Here is a 20005-nt window from a genome sequence, read left to right as displayed (position 1 = left end):
ACAGAGAACATGCTGTGGCCATGCTGCAGAGTTCACACTCAGAACAGTGAACATGCTGTGGCCACACTGCAAAGTCAGCAATGCACTATATGTATATGGGGCACTGTGATGGTGGTTTTCCTTTCAAAGAACATAGTAATAAATTAAATCATTTAGGTAACTATTTGTTATCTTAACTTTTACTAACCACAGATGCTCCTTAGTAATCATTTTATACATACATAAATAACCCTGTACATATCCATGAAACATTTTACTCAGAGTGTAGGTGAGGCTGAGAGGTCCAGTAACATCCAATAAGCAATGAGCAGTACACAGGGAGAAGAAAGCTGGATATGATGGGCCCACAAGACAGGACAAAGCAGGACAAAGACCACAGAGGTCTAGGAATACACAAAGAGAAAACAGAGATAAATGTAACAAAGGTTCAAAAGGTAAAATCTGTTAATCAAAGCCCCAGCAAATCAGTTTCTTGTATAATTCTGCTGCAAAATGACCATATACATTCCATCATTAGGCAGGTTTGGGAAAAGAATAGGAAAAAAAATAATTTAAATACATATATAGTATATGAATACAATCTCTTTATAACAGCTCACATCCTAAACAAACACCATAACTATATTAAAAAGGACATAATGTATGCAAAATTAAATATTTCCCATTAAAATATAACTTTCAAGGAACACCGGTTTTGTGCTTATTAATACTGAGAACTAAATCCAAAACCTGCAGTACCATTACCTAACGTACTGGCCCTCCTGAAGCCAAACACTGCATGACCTCATTCACCAGAAGAGAAAGGCAGTTCATCCAGTAGAGTACAGTGAATGTGTAGCAAATGACTTTCCATACAAAGTTCAAGTTGTGTAAGTAGGATCATCCATAAAAACCCCTCATGAGAACTGTACATTTAGGTATACATTTTTACACCTCTAATTGTATTAAATGCTGACTCCACCCTGTCTCTGCCAACAACAACGCACACACTACACACTGTCACAACAGTGAAAAATACATACAGTGGTAGCTATGTCGACATGAGTTTAATTCGTTCCGTGACAGAGCTCGTAACTCAATTTGCTTGTATCTCAAATCAATTTTCCCCATTGAAATTGACTGGAATGCCATTAATTTGTTCCCTGCCCAAAACTCATTTTCTACATTTTTAGATAAGAAAAGATATTCATAAATGACAAATATTATACAAAAATATAATAAAATATAACAAAAGAGAAAGAATGTAAAGAAATAAACTGGTTTTATAAACTGTATTTACCTTGCAGATCAGAGAACTTGGGGTAATGGAAGACACTGATGGAGGTGGAGGGTGGAGGAGGGAGGCTTAGGACTATTGGTGTGACAAAAGAGATTGAGCTAAGCCTTTGTATTTTTTCAACTTCTGCAGTCTGCCTCACTCTTCTCCTCATCAGACTGTCCTCCTTCCTCACCACTTCCTTCATCCACCTCAGTCTTGTTTATCTTACCCTTTCAATAACTGACACAAATTCATCTCATGTCTTCAGTTTTCTTTCTGTGTATGATATTTCAAGTATTCATCTCAGTGTTAAAACTTAATGTTCTTTTCACATATTTTGCATTTCTTCATGCTCCAGCCAGCACTCCATATAGTAACCTAAATATAAAAACTGTCTATATACAAAAACAACAACAATATTTAACCCGTCCACTGCGGACGACGACACGGTGTCGTTGGTAAAAAAAATTCCGAAGACTGCGGACGACGCACGTTATGTGTCGGCAAATAAAAATATTCGTAATATATTCCCAATGCGTTACCGAGCTCTTATATTTTGACAGAGTCATCCCTGAAGACTGCCCGTGCTTTGTTTATGTTCATGACCTTGGACGAGGCTTATCTCGTGACTCCCGACCCATCAGCTGGTATTTACCGCTCACCACAGTGGGCGTAGAAAATGCCTGGCTCAGACACGTTTTGGCTTATAGCGCAAAACTTTACATATACAACAGGTACTTAGAACCCATTTTTCTTTGGTTTTGTACCACAAGGTTTCCTTTTCCGCAATAAAAAAAAATTGCTCAAACCCGCCGCACTGGCGGTACGTTTTGAAAAATAGTGCCGCAGCGAACAGGTTAATAGTGCTTAGAGACACTAGCCCCACAAGAAACTAGGAAATATTACACTGAAGAATTAGAGCTTCTCAACACAAGTTTTAAGAAAGGAAGAAAGTCAAAGAAACTTGACGGATTCACATCTTGGCCTGTGGTTTGAGAAGAGGCTGCAGTTTCTGAGTAAGCATCACATTGCCAGAAACCTTCAGCTTGCCAGACATGAAAGCTTTCTGGGGATTGAGCTTGCCTGTCCCTAAGGCCACCATGTCTTCATCTTCCAAGGTTAAGGTCACATTGGGCTTGACACCATCATTGGGAGGGCCTGTGTACACCTTCCCAGGGCCCTTTCTCAGGTCCACAGCTGTCAAAGAATTTATCATACAGTTTATGAAAGGACTGCATATCTATTCACTCTAATGCAAGTTTATTTGTGAGCACATAGTTAAAAGACTGTGCAATATAAGTATGCATTTGGATTGCAGCTTTAACTGATGCAGAACAGTTAACTCTCTCACACACCAGATGCACATGTGTAAAAATATCTTCATGTGAAGCTACACTGATCCCTGATGTCAAAAACCTTATTTAAAGATAAGTCTGGTGATGTGTCAATTCTTGATGAGCCATAGATGAGCATAAATTTCACAAAGTAATAAATAGACAACGCTGATGCTTCCCACAATTCATCAGTTTCAGCCGGTGAGTCAGGTTGTTTGCTTGTAATCTGAGATGAATGCTGATTTCTGTTTTCCTTTATTTTCTTCCTATCTAATTGACAAATCACAATGCCAATAGTACTACTGTAAAGCTCATGGAAAGACAGTTTAGGTGATGTGTACCACTCAGAATACTGACATTTCTGAGCTACAAGGTTTTGAATTTTTTTTTAATTTGTAATTAGTTTTGAGAGGGGAAAAGTTAAATGACTTTAGTGATTTTTTTACATGATCATAATAATAATAATAATTTCCTTAAGAATCTAGAGACATACAACATGTGCCTACTTATGAGTCTCCAAGGAGAGAAATTGCTTCTAAACCAAAGTTTTGTAATGCATGCTGAGAGGCCACAAATGCCTGCTGACAGAAGAAGTATTGGAAAGGAAACTTGTGGCACTGGTGCATGAAAGGATTACGATACATAACAGAATGAACCTTGATACTTACTCCACTGAGCTGCAAGAGACTTGTTTTTGTTGATGTTCCACAAGAATACAGCCTTCACTTTGTCAGCAAGGTCAGGGTTGTCAGCCACCTTCTTGGTCATCTCCTCAAACAGTCCTGCACATGCCACTGCACTCTCAGCTGTGCTTGAAACACCACCGCCAGGTGAGGTGGACGGTTCTTGGTCGATGATATCTACATAGCCTCCTGCAACACAACAATATCACATTTCATATCATTTTCATAGTTTCACTTACCATCATCTCATCATGTTGAATTCTTTGTTCATCTGGCCTCATATCTTTTCCTTCTCTGGAGTGTATGAACAGAATGGAATACCAAATGGAATGATGTAATACTTCATCAGGTGGAGACAAACTATGGCATTTGTCTCCTCTTACACTGTAGCCAGTGTGCACCCATCAGTGAACATGTATCCAGCATAAGCCAAGTTGTGAGCTTACTTTGTAACAGGAATGAAGGCCTAGTAATCCTATCCACACCATAAGGGACCAGGAGCAAAAAGGCAGCCAACATGAGACAGAAGTAAGAATATGAAGACCGGTACCTGTTAGACAAACTTTGCCGGTGTCCTTCACGGTGCAAGTAAAGTAAACACGACTGCCTTCCTTCCACATGTCCACCAGTAGCCTCTGGCCCGGGATCACAGGCTTGGCAAAACGTGCCTGGAAAATAACACTAGCAGGTAATGAACTTAATCTCATCGTCTGACAGCACACCATCTTGTTTCTTGCAGTGAGCAGGATATGGCAACCAGAACAAAAAAAAGAAACTTTAATACATAATAATTCAATGGAAAATAAGAATTGATTAGCAAATGAACTGCAGATGTGTGTTCAGACATAACAGATTAAATTAAAAATATATTCTCCAAAAGAGAAGCTAAATGAGTACAAACCTTCATGGCCTTAAACCTGCTTGGATCATTGCCACAGTACTTCTTGAGAATGACCCGTCCTGTGATGCCATAGAAGCAGAGGCCGTGCAGGATGGGCTGAGCAAAGCCTCCCATCGCAGCAAAGGAAGGATCGATGTGCAGAGGATTCAAATCCCCACTAAGGCGGTACAAGGCTGCCTGTCAATGAACGATTCTCTTGTTAAGTGCACCTAACTATATCTAACAGAGAGAAAAGAAAACACTGTACTACAAGAATCCACTTCAAAGGAAAAGCTAGTAATCACTACAGAGATTTCAGTGAAGTATCAAACATATATACAAACAAAAACAAAATGAAATACCAATATATCTCCATCAAGCTCACAAACTTAGACAATTTATGTTTGCAGACAAAGTATCAAAGGCTACGGTTATTTTCAGCTCAAACATTATAATTCCATTTAAAGTCACCAACAATAGACTAAAATTAGTCAAGCAGAGTAAGAGAGTGAGAGGAAACATTCCAAGAGTACAATATTGAACACTGCAGCTTGTAATTAGAGTAATGAACAATTGAACAGTGTTTATACCAGCATTATCTTTAATACACTCTAGTTTTGCTCACATTCATATCTTTCAAAACTTTAACATTTCCTATGGTGGTCATGATCCATTCCTTACTACAGATAGGAGATTCGAACACTACTAAGTTTTCTTGTTCTTCATTCAAGGGAATGTTACCTATCAAGTACTGATCTTTACTCTACATATTGTGCTTTACTTTGTCACCGAGATCTTTATCTCCTTCTACCGTTCCACTCTTATGTAACCTTAAGTAATACATCTAACAAATAACACCATTCATACATTAATGCCTTTACACATATGCAGTAAGTAAACTTTGGAAGTTAACAAATACAATAAATCATTAGATACCATTAGCAAAGGAAATCATGTGTGCAAAAACTAAGAAAATTCAAACAAAACATGACGATTTTGTTTTAATAAAAACAAAGCATGATGAGGTGGACTCAATCTTGTAAAACCTGCACCTCACCTGATCTACTCCAGTGACAACCTCCTCGGAGGCGTCTGGAGCACGGTTGGGGTGGTCCATGAGGGGGACAGCCTTGGTACTCCTCCTTGGACCCCCAAAGTTGCCTTCACCCACCAGGAACAGCGACCACTGGCTGCGGAACAATGGCTCACCACTCTCATTCCGACTGACGGCTGGCAAGGTGGAAGAAGGTACCACTGACTCCACAGACTCCAAAACATGCCACACGATGTTCCTTCCTACATGTATACCTGAACCACATAAACTGCACAAGATAGCTAAGGCAACACTTCTACATAATTCCTCCACACATCATTGAAAGAAACTGGGCAACTCTGTCTTCTTGCTTCACTGAAGTGAAGTCACCTTTTTATACATAAAAGGAACACTGTAATAGCATTCTTCCATCTTGCCATCCTAGGTTTTGCACATTATCATCCCAAGTTTCACAATGCTTTGACAATAATCAGTCACATTTACCTACCATCAGTGTCAACCAAATACATACTTTGAATAAAGTAAGTAAACCCTGCCTACCTAATGTACGTCCAAGCTCACTCATGCTCTCTCTCTCTCTCTCTCTCTCTCTCTCTCTCTCTCTCTCTCTCTCTCTCTCTCTCTCTCTCTCTCTCTCTCTCTCTCTCTGTATGAAATTAAGAACAATCCTGTGGGTGGCTAAACAGAATGAGGCTGGATTGAGATGAGACAACAGAGGAATGAAGAGGAAAGGAAAAAAAAAGGGAGGAAGGGAATAAGGTGAAGGAGAGAACATGTGGCAAAAAAAAGTAGAGGAAGATTGAAGAAAGAGGATGGAAGAACAGGAAGAAAGTAGATATAAACAACAAGAGTTGAAGAGTGAGTGAAGAGTTACAGAGAGTAAAGCGTTGGAAAAAAAAGAGTCAGCTTCTTCACATGCTGGAATAAAGATTTTTTCAGTACTTGCAATTCATTGAGTTTAACACTTAACTTTGGGAAGCAAGCAAGCATGGAACTCAGAAAAGAAGTATTTTAAAAAACCATCATCCTGAAGCCTGAACATTTTTATATCTGAAAGCTAAAACAAAACAATGTCTGGTCCCAAAACAAATCTGTGTTCAAGTAATAGACTTATCTCATAAGCCTCATTAGTGATTGATATAGTTGTGTGAGGTATTGAAACCGAGCCATTCGTGACACAGCACTGTAACTAATCACTTAAAACTTACTGTCAGCGGTGAGGACAGCACCAGATCCCTTATCCAGCACCTCCACCACCTCCATGTCAGTGGAAAGGGTTGCTGAGGGAGGGAGTGGCTTCAGCAGCTCTATGTACATCTCTCCATGCAGCAACTGGACATCAACACCAACAATAAATCAGGCAGGTGTCTTATAATAAAGTAAGCATTAAAACTACAAAACTGGAAGCCAGCAAATGCTATAGAATGAATATAAATATCTACCACTTCACTGTTATCTGAGGTTTTCTGTACAGTCTTAATTCCTATTTCAAAATTCAGAAAACTGAGTATTTTATTGGCATGAAAGTGAGAAATCTAGCAAGCTGGCCATGGCACCATTACAGAACAAGGCATCACCTTAAGAGACCAAAGGCACCACATCTGGTGAAACAAGTGACTCAATGTAAACTGAAAATCAAATATAATGTAAACAAGTTTCAAGAGAATTTTTTCATTTTAGAAAAGAATGGTCTTCTAACACAGTTTACTAAACAAGATATTTGAGTTTTCAGAATCAATTATGAAAATGGAAATGAACCATTACAAAATCACTACAACTAGCCACACCTCAGTTGTACAGTCAGATACAGGTAACACTGTAAATCATTAGTCAATACCTTACTGAGGTCCACAGACCAGCCAGGAATACTGGACCACAAAGCCCCATCCATCATGACAGCCTGGGCAGGCACAACACAAAATGTGGGTAGAGGACTGAAGTCTTCACTGTTCTCATATAAAAACTGCAGGGCGTCTTCATCCTGAGTTGACATACCAACTGAAAGAAGTCAATGCATTTTGTTATGATCATTTTCTTAGATCTATGTGATGGGGAGCGAGTCTCTTTGCACACACTCTGCTAGTTGTTTATTTGGTCCTCACTCTTACAACAGTAATAATAAGACTGCCTTCATCTTGAAGCCTAGACCATTCCAGACAAACAAGCATAATGTATACTACCTCTTTGGACATCACTTATTCAATACTACATACAATCCTCATGAAGAAGTCAGAAACTAACTTTCTGCTTTCCTACAATGTATGGGTTGTACAACACTAGTAAACACATGACACCAGCACGCACTCACTCACATACACATCACAGGCTTCCTACCTCCCAGTGCATACAGGATGACATCTTTGAAGGTGTAGGTGAACGTCTTGGGCTGCACCTTTATCCCCACAGCCGACATCTGCAACACACCCACTGCTCTTCATGTATCCTGAGTTTTGTCTGATCTATTCTATGGGTCCTGCCAAACTAATGGTATACAGTAAAACCTCATCTCACGACCATAATTTGTTCCTAAATCCTGTTCATCACCCGATTTGTTTGTCCCCTGAATTAATTTTTCCCATAAGAATGTATTGAAATACCATTAATCCGTTCCAGACCAAAAAAAAAATCATACTTTTGTCCATAACACCCATTCAAAATAGACCTTTAATGTATGCATGACATGAACGAAATAATTATAAAAAGCCTAATTTGTTTTACTTACATAAGTGCTATCAAAATGATAGCAAAATTAATAAAAAAGAAAAGGTTATTTACTTGAGAGACTGGACGTTGATGGCATGATGGAATGGAGGAGAGGAGGATGGGGAGGAAGACAGACAAGATCCGAGAAGACAGTCATGAAAGAGAACTTTGGATGTGCGTAGCGTGCCAGAGCTAGACTACAGCTGTGTAGCGTCACAAGTCAGTGCCGCTACGCCCAGGAAAAACAGGAGAAAATCGTGGTGGCACGGAGATTATGTTATGTAATATTTTTCGTATGTTCCTGTTTCTATTTTCTTTTGTGCTTATGTTTTGTTTTGTTGTTATGTGATAGCCGGGTTGGCTATCACACAAACGGCTCGCCAGTGGCAAGCCATTTAACCGCGTTCGTCCCCCAAAATATCGTTTGTCCTCTGGGTCGATATATTGACAAATTTTTTGGTCGTCTCCCGAATTGTTCGTCCTTAGAGACGTTCGTCAAGCGAGGTTTTACTGTATAACATGCCATCTCTGATGACTTAAACATTTTACACACAAAAAGCAACTCAGATATAGATGGCAAACTTTCTCATGTCAGGCAATCCAGAGGCATTATTAAACTTACTGGGCCAGTGGTTGCTGAGGGAGAGACAGATGGTGGGCCAGAGTTTGAAGTGTCTCCTGCACTGTCCATTTCTTGCAGAGCCTAGGAGCAAAAGAAAAACTACAGCTGTGTTTTGAAGTGCAATGCATCAGCTTGATAGGATTTATACAAGCTAGATATTTCTTACATATATAATGACTAAAAGCACTTTAATTTTGACCCAAACAATGTCAAATTCATCATTTCTCACCCCAACCAGGTGAGCTGTTGCCTCCTGGCCTGACTCTGGGTTGTAACTGTGAGTGAAGTCAGTTATCATGTCCCAGTGGTCCCTCACCACCTCTGGCGTCACCGTCTCCTCCCGGGACTTGCGACACATCACACCGTTAGTACACTCCCACCGGACTGTTACGGGTGTTAGCAAGAATGTAGGATGGTTGCAGATATTGGCAAAGAAAAACTCTAAGTAAAAATAGATATGAAGAAAAGCACTTAAGTATTTATATAATAAGATGCTGCATAGGTGGAGGGAAAGCCTCAGCACAAGGCAGAGAGAAGGAAGGCGGGAGAGTGAGAACCCTATCTAAAACAAGTGTATTGCTTGTGTGGAAATTGTTTGCTTTCCAATGGAGGAATGAGGTTCACAAGATAAATCTGGCCTTAACTATAGACTTTCTTCTTTACAGAGTTAGTACAATAAAATTTTATATATATTGGCAATTACGCTAAGAAATCAGAAGTAATAAAGTACGGGACTCACATTTGCCATACCAGCCACCAGCAGTGAGGAAGAGTCCGCCAGTGTCCTCACAGTCCTCATGACACAACCACAGGACTAAAGGTGCCACTAATTCTGGCTTGAACTCATCAAACAAGTCTGCCACCAGAAAATATAAAGCAGTGAGATGAATGCAAATGGAAAAATTTCAATGTTCAAGAGGGGAAAAAAGTTACTTCAAATTAAAAACCTGTTGCTTCACATCAGCTACCATGGATGGTGGTCACATTACATTACAAATGCAGAAAACTTAGTAAACCTTTGCAGGGAGGAATGCCACTCACCGGGGGGAAGGATGCCCTCTGTCATGCGTGTGCCACTGACAGGAGCAATGGTGTTGCAGTGGATGTTGTACTTCTGACCTTCAATGGACACTGTGTTGCTCAGGCCCAGCAATCCCAGCTTGGCAGCACTGAGGAGGACACCTTAAGCTTGCCATAATATACTAAGCTTACCAACACAACCATTATGCCCTTTCACCTCCTTAAAGATACAATTTCTGACAAGTTCATTTAGTTGCACAAAAAAAGAGCTAAAATCGATGTAACACATATTTATGGATACATAAAGTGATAAAATGTCTGTCTGTCCTACCAATTCAATCAACTGATACATACACACACACATAAAGAACAAAAACACAAAGCACTCTTCTCTTCTCTCATAATCATCTCTTTGATAGTTCAAGAAGGGTATAAGCAAAGCTGACCTATAATTGGCCTGTCCAAAGTTGCCAAATATGCCTGATGTGGATGCTGTCATGATGATGCGGCCAAACTTCTGCTTCTTCATGACAGGGAATGCTGCTCGGGTCACCATGAAGGAGCCGCGCAGGTGGACCCGCTGCACCAGGTCTGGGTGGGAGGAGTTGTGGAGTAATGCTCCTGTTCACTACTCAAAGAACAGAGAGAGAGAGCACCAGGTCTGGGTGGGAGGAGTTGTGGAGGTAATGCTCCTGTTCACTACTCAAAGAACAGAGAGAGAGAGAGAGAGAGAGAGAGAGAGAGAGAGAGAGAGAGAGAGAGAGAGAGAGAGAGAGAGAGAGAGAGAGAGAAACATAATCCAAATATCCTGGTAATCATAATGCTAGAGTCATATAGCAGGATGGTTGTACAAGTTAAAAATCTGACACTTTTAAATAACAATGTACGAAGTAGTTTACACTGATTGCAAGATTAGGTATGCTGCTACCTGAACCCAATAGTTACAAATAATAATCCACATGAATTTTCTTTTCTATTCATGTAAGAGGGGAAAAACTGACCAGGGGCAACATAAACCATTAAACAAACATAAAGGCCCACTTAGATGCCAGTCCCCGAAAAGTGCCGAGAGAGTTGGCCAAAAACATGAGATAAATGTCTTGATAAATAGAAATAAAACAAACTTGCTGGGTCATTCATACTGGCATTGTTACATTTCTTATAGACTAAGGCATCTTATCTCTTGAGCATTACTTGTTTCTTTATCTTCCTCTATGACTATCTTATCTACATAACTTTTCTACCCTCAATGATCTCTGGAAGCTCCTCAACAACCTTTCAATACTCCATGTCTGTTCATCACTGTTTCCAGGATGCTGTGCTCATTGCTCACCCCAATCAGTGTCAGAGGTGCGGGGGAAGGATCGGTCTCGGAGGATGCCGGCATTGTTCACGAGAATGTCAACCCGGCCAAAGTTGTCCAAGGCTGTCTGTACAATTTTATCGCCATCCTCAACAGAATCATAGTTGGCCACAGCAACCCCTCCTGCAAAAGAACTTAGTTAGACCTTGCATAGTACACTACTTCAAAAGACTGTTCATAAGAGTCCCAAAAATAGGTTGATACAAATAAGTAAGTGCTTTGGAATTTTGTATAGTCATGATCTGATATCAAGCAACCAATTGCACATTCTTCCTCTGTAGTTAAACTTTTTCTATCAGTCTTAAGTCCTTTGTTCTGCCAAGACTCTATCAAAAGTCACATTTTGTAAGATTTCTCAGCACATTAAACAACTTAAATCAAGGACAAAATGCAGGACACAATGGGTTACTCAACTTCTGACAACTCAACTTCCAGCTGACACACTTTATAGCTAACATGAAAGATGAAGACTGGGGATGGATGGGAGACTCACCAGCTTGACGGATTTCCTCCACCACTTTGTCAGCAGCACGAGAGCTCTGTCCTTGCCCCTTGGTATCTCCCCCAAGGTCATTCACAACCACCTTGGCCCCACGAGACCCAAACATCAATGCATAGGCTCTCCCAAGGCCTGCAAACAGTGACATGCTATATCAATCATTCTATCTCTACACATCTCTTGCTAAATATATATAAATAATAATAAGAAAGGTTATGGGCATGAGTGAAGATGTCAAAGAAGATGAATTGAATACCATTAGAAATTCTTTACAGTGATCAAATTATTAAAAAGAGACAATAGCATGGCTCTAATGAAGGAGAGCAGGAGCAGAGAAGGCATAACTCATGTACAAACTGACGAAAAGGAATAAATGGAAACTGAACTCAGGAAAATATCATAAAAAGTACATAGTTAACAGCTGAAAAATAGACACTTCAGATGCTGTCAAAAAGCAGCTTAGTTTTGGAGAAAAAAAACTATGGGAAATTTCTCAGAGGCTAAAAGTCACATGATATGAATAAAAGTATACATAATAATACAGTAAGTCTGGTGGCTGAATTATTTGTTGATTGTGACAGACAAGGTAAAGCCTAAATAGAAAATTACAATGGACAAAAATAGTAAGAGGAGGTTTATAGTAGAAAAATTAAAATAACTATAAAAATGTTAGTTAGTATACAGTAGTACAAGATGTTTTTTCTACATCTATAAATGTAGAGACAGCATACATTCTTATTTGCTTTAGGGTTATGTGAAAGCAAAACAATAAATTTCACTCACAAGGTCAAGACTGTCATACGGTAGTTTTTGCAACTCTGACTCTGTGGAAAGCAAACTGGTAATTTAGTGCTGGTTACTTTGTACCAGGCACGAATCCACTTAGCCTATGTCTGGTATGAAACACACTGACTTGTTGGACTTCCATCCCAGATAGGAAGTTACCTTAGGTTAGGTTAGGTTAAATTGGAAATGACCAGGGTTTGGTACAAAATGACTAGGAAGTGGTAGAAAACAGTAGGTTACGAAATGACTAGAGGTACAAAACTATTTGCAATCTGTTTAGGTGATAAGGTCATGATTATGATAAGAAAATATTGCCTTCTCCTAAACCCAATTTCACACAGACACTCAGACTTACATACTGTTCACCGAGGAAGAGGAGAACAACAATAAGCATGCAATCAATACCTCATGTTAGAAACTGCAATTTTAGTGAAACATGAACCACACCCCCTCAAAAAAAAAATAAATAAATAAATAATAAATAAATAAATAAATAAAAATAAAAAAAACACGTGTCAAAAAAAAAAGAGACAAAAAGATACATACATATCAAAGTTGCCTGGTGGCAGGAGGCCCGGGGCTTGGTTAGGTCACATTAGTACCTCAGTGGGGGCAGTGTGTGGAAAGGCAGAACCTGGGCTAGGTTAGGTGCATCAGGGGATTAATTGAAAATGCTGAAGTTGTTCCACTATTCCCAAAAAATGGTCCTATCAGCTCAAATCACAAAGTTATGTCATGACTCAAGACTAACACAACACAACTGCACTGTGATCGGATCATGATATCACACCATCTCTCATAATGCAGAACACAATGACCAACATCATAATAATAATCTCCCTCATACTTGCTGCATTAGCACTACAAACAGAGCCTCAAAACCAACCAACCTATAAGCTACCACAAAAAGTATGATTAGAAATACCAGTAAAAAAAAAAACTTCCTTATTATAATAGCTCTAACATCTTAAAATTAGACACTACAGAACAAACATCTTTTTGGCGGCGAGTGGTAAACAAATGGAAGTCTACCCTGATGTAAATACATTCAAGAATATAAACAGAAAGCTAGGCAAAGAGCCTATTGAGCCATTGGATATAACTCCCTTACATCCTGGATTTCACTGTGATCAGTAATGAGCCACTGACACAGCGACAGGTCCACCGTTCACCTCAAAACAAATTAACAGGTAACCAAGTAACTCAAATCTGTAGTCATTTCATGGGTCAGTGTCAGCCAGCCCGGGACAAGTCATTACGTACCTCCCCCAGCGCCTGTGACAATTGCCACCTGGCCATTATATGTCAGCTGCTGAGCCACCATGGTGATGCCTGTGTCCCGCACCACCACACAAACACACTCGGGAGACAACACACGGCACACGAACCAGCAGTGACCGCCCGGTGACTCCGTCCGCACTCCACTATCGGTGGTTTCGGAGTCGGACAGTCGGACTTCAGCTGATGTAGACGGCAGAGTCAGGGACAGCCTTAGCAACGGCCCCGTAATGCTTTCTCACTTGTCGCTGGTTTATCTATTTTCTCCTTTTCTTTCACTATCAACTTTTATTGACTCAAGTCGCCCTTCATCTTTTTGTAACCTCTTCTGCATTATATCGCTTGACAGATCCTCCTTCCCTTTATTGTTGTGTTCTTGTCCTTCCACTTTCTGCAGGAGAGCGATGAGCACCACACAGAGAACATATCTACAAACTACGATCTCTCCACGCCCGTACCAGGAACTCTTCCATTGCACTTAATAACTGGTCCAATTCTCTGGGGAGACACCACAGCAGATGCACATGACAGCGCACACATCTAGCTGTTAATCTCAAACTCGTGTGCAAGGGTTAACGGATCTGATATCCTAACGATTTATGATATGTCATATATATATATATATATATATATATATATATATATATATATATATATATATATATATATATATATATATATATATATATATATAACATTCATAATGACAATTGTGCTCCTCTGATTGGGATATCAGCCCAACAGACCCTTCATACACGAGTTAGTGCAAGATAACTGAGGGGTGTGGACTGTGGAACACCGCTGTCGTGAGAATGAGAGCTTAAATGGTGTGGATGAAATGAACGATGAATTTGTTGAAACTGTGAGGAATGTATAATAGCCAGCCGGCAGCCAGATAAAGTATTTGAGATCCAGTGCCAAAAAGCGTGCATGCTTTCCTTCCTCCTACGGCCTTGCCGCACAAGACAAATTTTTTGGGCTAAAGTAGGTATCTTCTTTAGGTACACGTACAGTACATACCTCTTAATCTGACTACACCCGGTTGGGACCGTGGCCGGATTCGAACCCGGCGTGCGCTTGGAGACCCTTCGGACCTCAAAGCGTGCGTGATTCGCTCTCACCCCGGCCTATTCTGTCTATATCTCTAACGCAAGAATTAACCAGTCCTCAATCATTCATCTCTTTCTCTGGTAAACACTGGGAGCTGCCTACCTGCTTGTATATTACCATCCTCCTATGATATGATCTCATTTAAGAGGAGTTTCAGGATATATTTATCCCATTATTTTGACAAACTCTCTCGGACATGCTTGAGATAGGTATTTAAGTGGGCCTTTTTGTTTAATAGCTTTTTGTTGCCCTTGGCCAGATTTCTTCTCTTACATAAAAAAATGGTGGGATGATGTCAATTACATTCATTCACTCTAAATACAAACTGGATTTCAGGGAACATTTTATTTCTTAAGAGACAATCACAAGTTTTATCAGTAATTTGTGTGAGAATACATAGGTTACATAAAGCTTTTTTTCTTAATTATTTCATTTCTTTCTTTTAAACATACATCAATTCATTCACTTCTTTCATTCATTCACTTAATTCCACACACATAAAAATGTCATTAACAAAAAAGACAATAGGTGCATTTTACTACAGCCACTCAATCTTTCCTTCAGTTACCGGTTATGTTTGAAGTGACAGCAGGGCAGATTCACCAATCCTGCCTTCCTGATACAAGCAATCACACTATTCCTTCTGAGAGTTAATTAGGTACTTCATCCTTCTGATCCCTTTATCAGCTCCTTTAAAGAAGGAAGGGAAGAATGGCCTTCCTTGAGGGATAGTTCTTGAAATCCTTCTTGTAAGCACGGTGTTTGCCCAATGCCCACACTGCCATCTGGTAGAACCCAGCAAGGGCAAAAAGTCCCGCTGGAAACAAACACAACACAATTATATTAAGTAAGCTTTGTTGGAATCTGACTGTCAATGATATAAGAAACACAGAAGAAATGTCTCATTTTCATAAAGTCTTATTTCAGAAGTTCTGTTCAATATCATGTGCCATATGAACTTTGTTACACACTGTGGGGTACCAATAGTGTGCTACTTATATTCATATGCAATAAGCATCCTTCCTACAGGCTAAATCTAAAGAAATAACAATGAAAGATATAAACAATTCCATTTTTGATGCCACTGAACAATGATACAAGACATGAAGTACAAACATCATAAGGTAAAAATGTCACTTATTCACCAAATCATTAGATTATTGTGACAACACATGCATGTCATGAATAATATAAACAAAAAACAAAGCTTCCAAGATGAGGCAAGAACAACAGCATCTAGTTGGGTGGACTTGGAAGTTCTGGAATATAAGAATCATCCAAAGACTTCATTGCTGCAATAACCAATACGTACTATAAAACTGGTTTGTGATTATATTCAAGCAGAGTGCAGCTCTGGAAAGCTCCAGCCTTAAACTCAAGCTACATCCACAGGTCTCACCTGGCAAGCACTGTGTCATGGTGGTGAAGGCCAGCCAAGAGCCAAATTCATATGTGTAGTTGGGGCAAGACACACTATTGAACAACTTCGTCATTGGGTTTCCATCTGGGTAAGGGATCTTTCGCTCCTTTGAGCCAGGAGGTCGCAGGTTCCTCAGGGCCAAATGTATGCTCAGGTTTCCAAATTCACACAGCTGAGTTTGAAAGAAAAACATCCAAAATTAATGAACATGAAAGAAATACTACATTTACAGATAAATAAAGGTGTGTGTGTGTGTAATTCACTGTTTGATCTGCTGCAGTCTCTGACGAGACAGCCAGACGTTACCTTACGGAACGAGCTCAGAGCTCATTATTTCCGATCTTGGGATAGGTCTGAGACCAGGCACACACCACACACCGGGACAACAAGGTCACAACTCCTCGATTTACATCCCGTACCTACTCACTGCTAGGTGAACAGGGGCTACACGTGAAAGGAGACACACCCAAATATCTCCACCCGGCCGGGGAATCGAACCCCGGTCATCTGGCTTGTGAAGCCAGCGCTCTAACCACTGAGCTACCGGGCCGTGTACAAACATCATAAGGTAAAATGTCACTTATTCACCACTGTGTGTGTGTGTGTGTGTGTGTGTGTGTGTGTGTGTGTGTGTGTGTGTGTGTGTGTGTGTGTGTGTGTGTGTGTGTGTGTGTGTGTGTGTGTGTGTGTGGCTTTTTGCAAATTCAACACAGCAATATAAGTGTGCAACATTTAAAAAAATAAATAAAATAAATAAATAAAAAGAATACATAAACAACATTCTTTCTTATACCACCAAAACATAAAGATACCACTGTCCTCATATAAATATAAAAGAAGGAAGATTATGGTGGCTTTGACTGAATTAATTTATAAAGATGCTACCAGCTTGTTAATCAGTCTTGAAATGCAACATGAAATCCAATACTTATAGACATACTGACCAGGAAGACAGCCAGGGAGACATACAGCTGTGTAGTGGAGGGTGGAGTGAAGAGTGGGTGATTGACATGGTAAGCCACATAGGCAGTAAAGCCCCAATAATAGGAGCAGTTCTTGAAGAGGTTGAAGAGTGGCATGGTGCTGTGAGAGAACCGATGCACGAATTGAGTCTCCAGCAGACGCTTGGCATAGTGGAAGGTCCAACAGCCGGCAGCAATGCTGTGAAGGAAAGGTTCAGGCTGGCATTAAGGTACGAAAGTACAGCTTAAAAAAAAATAAATAAATAAATAAATAAATAAATAAATAACAATAATAATAATAATAATAATAATAATAATAATAGAAATAATAATAATAGTGGTCAATAGGAAAATAAAGGAAGGAATTTGTGGTGTTAGGAACAAAGATGAAAAACACAACTACAGGTACTCTCCACTATACAAATCACCATTACACAATATTCCAGTTTTATGATCTCTCTTCTTTACTACCTCTTACCAGCTAAACCTTTGAATTTAATAATAGTAATAATAATAATAATAATAATAATAATAATAATAATAATAACAACAATAATAATAATAATAATAATAATAATAATAACAACAACAATGCTAATAAAAAGAAAATTACATCATGCACACTGTCACAATGGACCTTAGCCTCATAGGGCACACCAATTCACCTCGGTCGTCTGCTGGTCACCCAGCTAGTCTTCGCCATTACGAATCGATTTCAGAGCTCATAGACTGATCTTCAGAAAGGACCAAGACCACATCACACACACCACACACCGGGAAAGTGAGGCCACAACCCCTCGAGTTACATCCCGTACCTATTTACTGCTAGGTGAACAGGGGCTACACATTAAGAGACTTGCCCATTTGCCTCGCCACTTACCACCAAGGCACAAGGCAAGGAGTCCCCCAGCCTCATGGGGACATACAGACTAGACACTACAGTGAGACAAATTGCAATTATTAGTTTTATTTCTTCTGTGTTATTACTTTATTCTTGTGTCTATTTTACTCATATAACATGTGTCTTATTACTTCAGGCAATAGCTGTATCTAAAGACAATAATTCATGGTTTTATTGGTTTTTAGGTGGCATATATATAAAGATTTTAGAACACATTCATATTTTTTGTACTCAATCTTAAGTTCGCTAAATAATCCTTCACTCTATGACTGCATTTCCATGAACTAATATTATGCACTCATATGTAAGAGAGTACCTGTACTTTATTTTCTCAAATGTTTTCTGACAAAAGCTAAAAAAGACCATCAGAATGTTATAAGTTGGCATCACTGCTTCAACCTACACTTTTCCCTACCACTAACTTTGTCCAACTAAACACACATAAAAACAATAATTGAAAAGTAGGAGCAACATAACTGTGTCAAATGTTACATGACTACAAAAGCTTAACTTACTGAGTACAAAGAGATGTGGGAAGGGCATCACCCGCCCTGTCCCCATAGAAAAGCCAGGGTCGCTGGTACACCCAGAGGTAGATCGCCAGCGGGCCGGCATACTCAGCGAAGAATACTGTCGTCCAGCCAATCTGTGGGCCGAGGTCCTTGACGTACAGCCTGTCGTCCTTGGTCTTGATGCCAAGCTGCTGCAGGGTGTCACTCTCCTTCAGACCTGCCGGCACATCTCCATTATCTCTGTCTGCTCTCAACACCTTCAGTCAATCAATGTCTGCCACACCTCATCAACACACTTGTCTTAACCATAGCTTTTAGTTCAGGAAAAAAAAAAAAAAAAAAAAAAAAAAACAAAGAAACTATTCTAAAATGTACATGTGAAAGATTGGATGAAGCAGCCACCATCCGAGAGTAGTGGCAATCATCTACCTCAACTGATCACATTTGACAGCTAAAGCCACAATCAGTGAAAATTAATATTACTGGCAGACAGACTCTCTAAGGATGCAAATTGATATATTAGTTGCTACACCTATTACCTAATTCAATTGATTTTCCTAAATTATTAACTGATTTGTTTCCACTACCACTACATTAGCTAAGGCAAGGCAATATGTGTCAAGAGAAGCAGAAAGAATAGAGTCAGCACCACACAGATTCAACCCACACTTACCTTTCCCTCTCTGCTCCATCCTAACCTCCTGCCGCTCTGGGTACAACACCTTCTTCTGTTGGTGGAGACTCTTCTTCACATCCAACACCGTGCTGGAGCCCTTCAGCTGTGGACCAAGAGGCAAACCATTGTCAGCTGCTCCAGTCAATCAATCACTGGGATCACACACACACAAACTTATAACAATCACCAGTCTAACCTTTATTTTTAGCATTATCATTTTCATAGTTTTTAATAGATGATGATGTGTGGGAATATTTGTGAATGCAATTGAGAAGCTTAAGCACACATGTAGATGCCTTGTTACAAGTGTCTTTCAGGAGGCCAGAGCAGGAACCTCTCACTAGAGACTCAATACTCATAACCAACCATGAAAAAAGTGGCAGAATTTTTTATTTACCATACCTTAATTTTGTTATCTACATGCTGCTGTCCATGTATATCAATAAACAAAGAAGGTATTAAATTTGTATAGGTAGATATGTATATGTACAAATAAAACAAGCACAGATATCTATGTCTTCCTTTAGTGCGCTTCAGACTACACAGAACTTTATGGCTTTTTGTGTGAATGTTCTTTTGAGTCCAATGTGTGTCAAACTCCAAGACTCTGATTTCATGAAAGGCTATCAACAACACATTATAATTAACAAGGCATGACAGAGCCCTACACAGATTTCATGTCCTATTAATCAAACAAATCAATCCACTAAACAAATGGATCGATGAATGACTTGCCTTCATATCATGAGCAACCATTCTCATCTCTAGAAAGTAAAGTAGCAGCACATTCCCATAACGAAACAAGCTGCTCATAATTACATATCTTCTCTATACATAAGTACTTTTGAGTGAGTGGTGAGTGACTGCAAGTCTTTGCTACAAAGCTGCCTGCCTCTTTTCTCTGCAATCTGAAGTCCTCTGATCTGCTACCAAAATCCTTGAAA

General features: G+C 39.6%; 2 protein-coding genes across 3 annotated transcripts in view; both read right to left on the bottom strand.

Moving 5' to 3' along the window:
- Positions 1–461: 461 nt before the first annotated feature.
- On the bottom strand, positions 462–13704 carry LOC123518804 (peroxisomal multifunctional enzyme type 2-like). Of its 2 annotated transcripts, XM_045279818.1 has the most exons (17): positions 13466–13704; positions 12749–12841; positions 11411–11548; positions 10888–11040; positions 10001–10145; positions 9576–9703; positions 9274–9390; positions 8764–8918; positions 8535–8615; positions 7544–7622; positions 7047–7207; positions 6418–6541; positions 5213–5385; positions 4177–4353; positions 3826–3943; positions 3261–3464; positions 462–2455 (listed from the first exon to the last, which is right to left on the bottom strand). In XM_045279818.1, exons 3-17 carry the CDS (start codon positions 11523–11525, stop codon positions 2232–2234), a joined length of 2154 nt encoding a protein of 717 aa, XP_045135753.1. In that variant the 5' UTR covers positions 11526–11548; positions 12749–12841; positions 13466–13704; the 3' UTR covers positions 462–2231. The 2 variants fall into 2 exon arrangements, with proteins under 2 accessions (XP_045135753.1, XP_045135751.1); XM_045279816.1 differs by lacking the exon at positions 12749–12841 and having other exon boundaries at positions 13466–13703.
- A 1216-nt stretch (positions 13705–14920) lies between these two features.
- LOC123518808 (probable very-long-chain enoyl-CoA reductase art-1) overlaps positions 14921–20005 on the bottom strand; it is a 14903-nt gene continuing 9818 nt past the window's right edge. Inside the window, exons 4-8 of the mRNA XM_045279822.1 lie at positions 19059–19164; positions 18389–18602; positions 16955–17171; positions 15990–16182; positions 14921–15407 (exon numbers count right to left, since the gene is read on the bottom strand). Coding sequence (XP_045135757.1) covers positions 15283–15407; positions 15990–16182; positions 16955–17171; positions 18389–18602; positions 19059–19164 — 855 coding nt within the window. The 3' untranslated portion in view covers positions 14921–15282. The remainder of the gene's footprint in view (positions 15408–15989; positions 16183–16954; positions 17172–18388; positions 18603–19058; positions 19165–20005) is intronic.

Source organism: Portunus trituberculatus, chromosome 44 (assembly GCF_017591435.1).
Source record: "Portunus trituberculatus isolate SZX2019 chromosome 44, ASM1759143v1, whole genome shotgun sequence".
NCBI classification, from domain to species: Eukaryota; Metazoa; Arthropoda; class Malacostraca; order Decapoda; family Portunidae; genus Portunus; species Portunus trituberculatus.
This window is presented reverse-complemented; position numbering and strand designations above follow the sequence as displayed.